Genomic DNA, 2,698 nt, shown 5'->3' on the forward strand with positions numbered 1-2,698 from the left:
GACTCAGACACACACACACACACACACACACACACTCACTCTGTGCTCCTTCTGTCTGTCCTGCAGTATTAAAGAAGCTGTGATTCACATCAACTCCATCGACAGCAGCAAGTTCTCCAGACTTCTGTCCCGGATTCTGCAGAAGCTCCACCTGAAGGTTTGAGTGTGTGTGTGTGTGTGTGTGTGTGAGTCTGTGTGTGTGTGTAGTGTGAGTGAGTGTGTGTGAGTGAGTGAGTGAGTGAGTGAGTCTGTGTGTGTGTGTGTGTGTGTGTGTGTGTGTGTGTGTGTGTGTGTGTGATTCTGTTAAATGAAAACAGAAAATCTTAATAAATACTATAATAGTAATAGTAAATATAATATAATAGTAAAATAATACTAAAATGACACTGATTCCCTGAAATTTGATCTGTGTTCTTGACAGGTTTGTGATATTCACATGATTTGGATGCAGTGTAAACCGAAAGACTCTCATTTGTTTGCTTTCCATTTTAACGAATCCTTCCTAGAGCAGTCCTTTTCATCTTTTTGTTTCTGTTTTTGAGGCTGTGTGTGAAATGAGGCACGCGTCTGAATCTGCACTTCAAGCTCTTTGAATATGAATAGCGCATGCACTCAAGCAGTTCTAGAACAAACAGCACGTAATAAGAATAAATTGACCCATTCAGAGCGTCTCTGACTTCACTGACTAATGTGGCATCGTGAGGGAAGTGCGTAACCTCACCGTTCTGAATAAAGAAAAACTAGCGCACATAATTACTCGGCCCTGGACCTTCTGCATAGTTTGTCTTTTATAAATCATCATAATGACCTTGACCCTTTCTATAGGCCGCTGCCCTCTGCGATTCACAGCCAGCCGATAAAGCAAGAGCTGAAAAATCTGATTTACTGCCTGATTAATCTGTCATGTTAATAACAAGGCCTGCCTTGGTCATTTTTTACATCTTTAACGATCATTTTTTAATTGTTAATGTCCTTATCGGATGAAGAACAAAGAATATAAATTTTTAAATCAGTGTGTGTGTGTGCGCGCGTGTGTGTGTGTGTGTGTGTGCGTGCGTGCGTGCGTACGTGCGTGCGTGCGTGCGTTTGTGTGTGTGTGTGTGTGTGCGTGCGTGCGTGCGTGCGTGCGTGTGTGTGATGCTGATGCTCTGTGTTACTCAGGAGGAGCGTTCCTTCAGTGAGGAGGAGGAGGAGAAGCTGCAGAGCGCTTTATCTCTGGAGAAACACACTCTTCATCTGCTGGTGGAAACCCTGTCCTTCATCCTCGAGCAGGTCCAGCACTTCACCTTTACCTGCTGCTGTCAATCATGTTGTTCGTTCACACACAATCCCTACACCGTGGTATAAACATGCTATTTTCAGATTTCAAGCGCTTTACCACGTTCACTCTCGTCTCGCTTCCTTCAGGGTTCGTGAAAGAGCTTGATGTACTTGATTTAGACCTTTTGAAATCTAAGTACTGGAAAACTGCCCATATGCAAATGTAGTATATTCCCATATCCATATATGAAATATATTGTCATATTAAGTTATAACATATATGAAACCTATTAGAAATTGGAACAATATCATATATGAACATATACGTATATCTGGCCCATACAGATATATAAGAAAATATAAAAGAACATTTATTACAAAAACATATACAAACATAAATATTTATATGTTTTAATAAAGCTGCATATATAAATAAAATATATATTGTTGACATATATGGTTGCTACACATAATACCGTATAAAAATCATCATAAAAATATTAATAACATATGTACATATGCAAATTTTACTGTGTGGATTTTATATATTTGTTATAAACTGATATCTTCATCTACCCAGAGAATGTACATATGTGAACATACATGGCAATATCACTGTTAATACAGGGCAGATGTGTCGTATATTACAAAACCCTGCTGACGTATGACCTTCGGCTATAGCGTCTTTGAATACGATTTTTACTTATTTAGTTTGAATAGGTTTATTTAGATTACAAGAAAGGCCCCGTGTCTGCATTAAGTGTGAACACTGATCAGAAGATGTGAAGCAGAGGTTCTCTGTGCTGTTGCAGGCCGTGTATCACAACATCAGAGCAGCGGCTCTCCGACAGCAGCTGGAGAACATCAGTGTTGAGTCGGAGAAAGCTGAGGTGTTCAGTCAGGTCTGGGCTTCAGCTGCTCCAGATGTGCTGGAGAAGATCCGACTCGCCATATTCGCCCCTAAGAAGGTGAGTTCATGCAGAGTTCTGGATGTTTGCGTGAATCTGAGGTCTGACCCATATCTCTGCCCAATCAGACCAGATCCTTCTTTCAGAACCAGGCTCGGTTTCCCAAAGAAGCTTTCAGGGAGTAGTTTCCTAAAAGAAACAATGTTATAAAGCGGAGAGTTCCGGACCGACTCGCCATATTCGCCCCTAAGAAGGTGAGTTCATGCAGAGTTCTGGATGTTTGCGTGAATCTGAGGTCTGACCCATATCTCTGCCCAATCAGACCAGATCCTTCTTTCAGAACCAGGCTCGGTTTCCCAAAGAAGCTTTCAGGGAGTAGTTTCCTAAAAGAAACAATGTTATAAAGCGGAGAGTTCCGGTGCTTGATTCTGATTGGCTGAGCCGTGTTCGAAGCTGTTGTAAATGACGCTACAAAGTAACACACACCTTTGTTTACGTTTGTGTGTTGCTCGGCAACCACTTTGTAGCAA

At 41.3% G+C, this 2,698-nt stretch overlaps 2 protein-coding genes across 2 annotated transcripts in view; both read left to right on the forward strand.

Annotated features, from left to right (window-relative positions):
* Positions 1-2,698, forward strand: part of LOC107566394 (AP-3 complex subunit sigma-1) — a 34,389-nt gene that overhangs the window by 12,388 nt on the left and 19,303 nt on the right. The gene's annotated exons all lie outside the window — the stretch shown is intronic.
* The window catches only part of commd10 (COMM domain containing 10), a 25,730-nt gene that overhangs the window by 1,813 nt on the left and 21,219 nt on the right, over positions 1-2,698 (forward strand). Inside the window, exons 2-4 of the mRNA XM_016251838.1 lie at positions 67-157; positions 1,162-1,272; positions 2,073-2,228. Of these exons, the coding sequence (XP_016107324.1) occupies positions 67-157; positions 1,162-1,272; positions 2,073-2,228 (358 nt within the window). The remainder of the gene's footprint in view (positions 1-66; positions 158-1,161; positions 1,273-2,072; positions 2,229-2,698) is intronic.

The sequence above is a fragment of the Sinocyclocheilus grahami genome, unplaced genomic scaffold (assembly GCF_001515645.1).
Source record: "Sinocyclocheilus grahami isolate Dianchi unplaced genomic scaffold, SAMN03320097.WGS_v1.1 scaffold1072.1, whole genome shotgun sequence".
NCBI classification, from domain to species: Eukaryota; Metazoa; Chordata; class Actinopteri; order Cypriniformes; family Cyprinidae; genus Sinocyclocheilus; species Sinocyclocheilus grahami.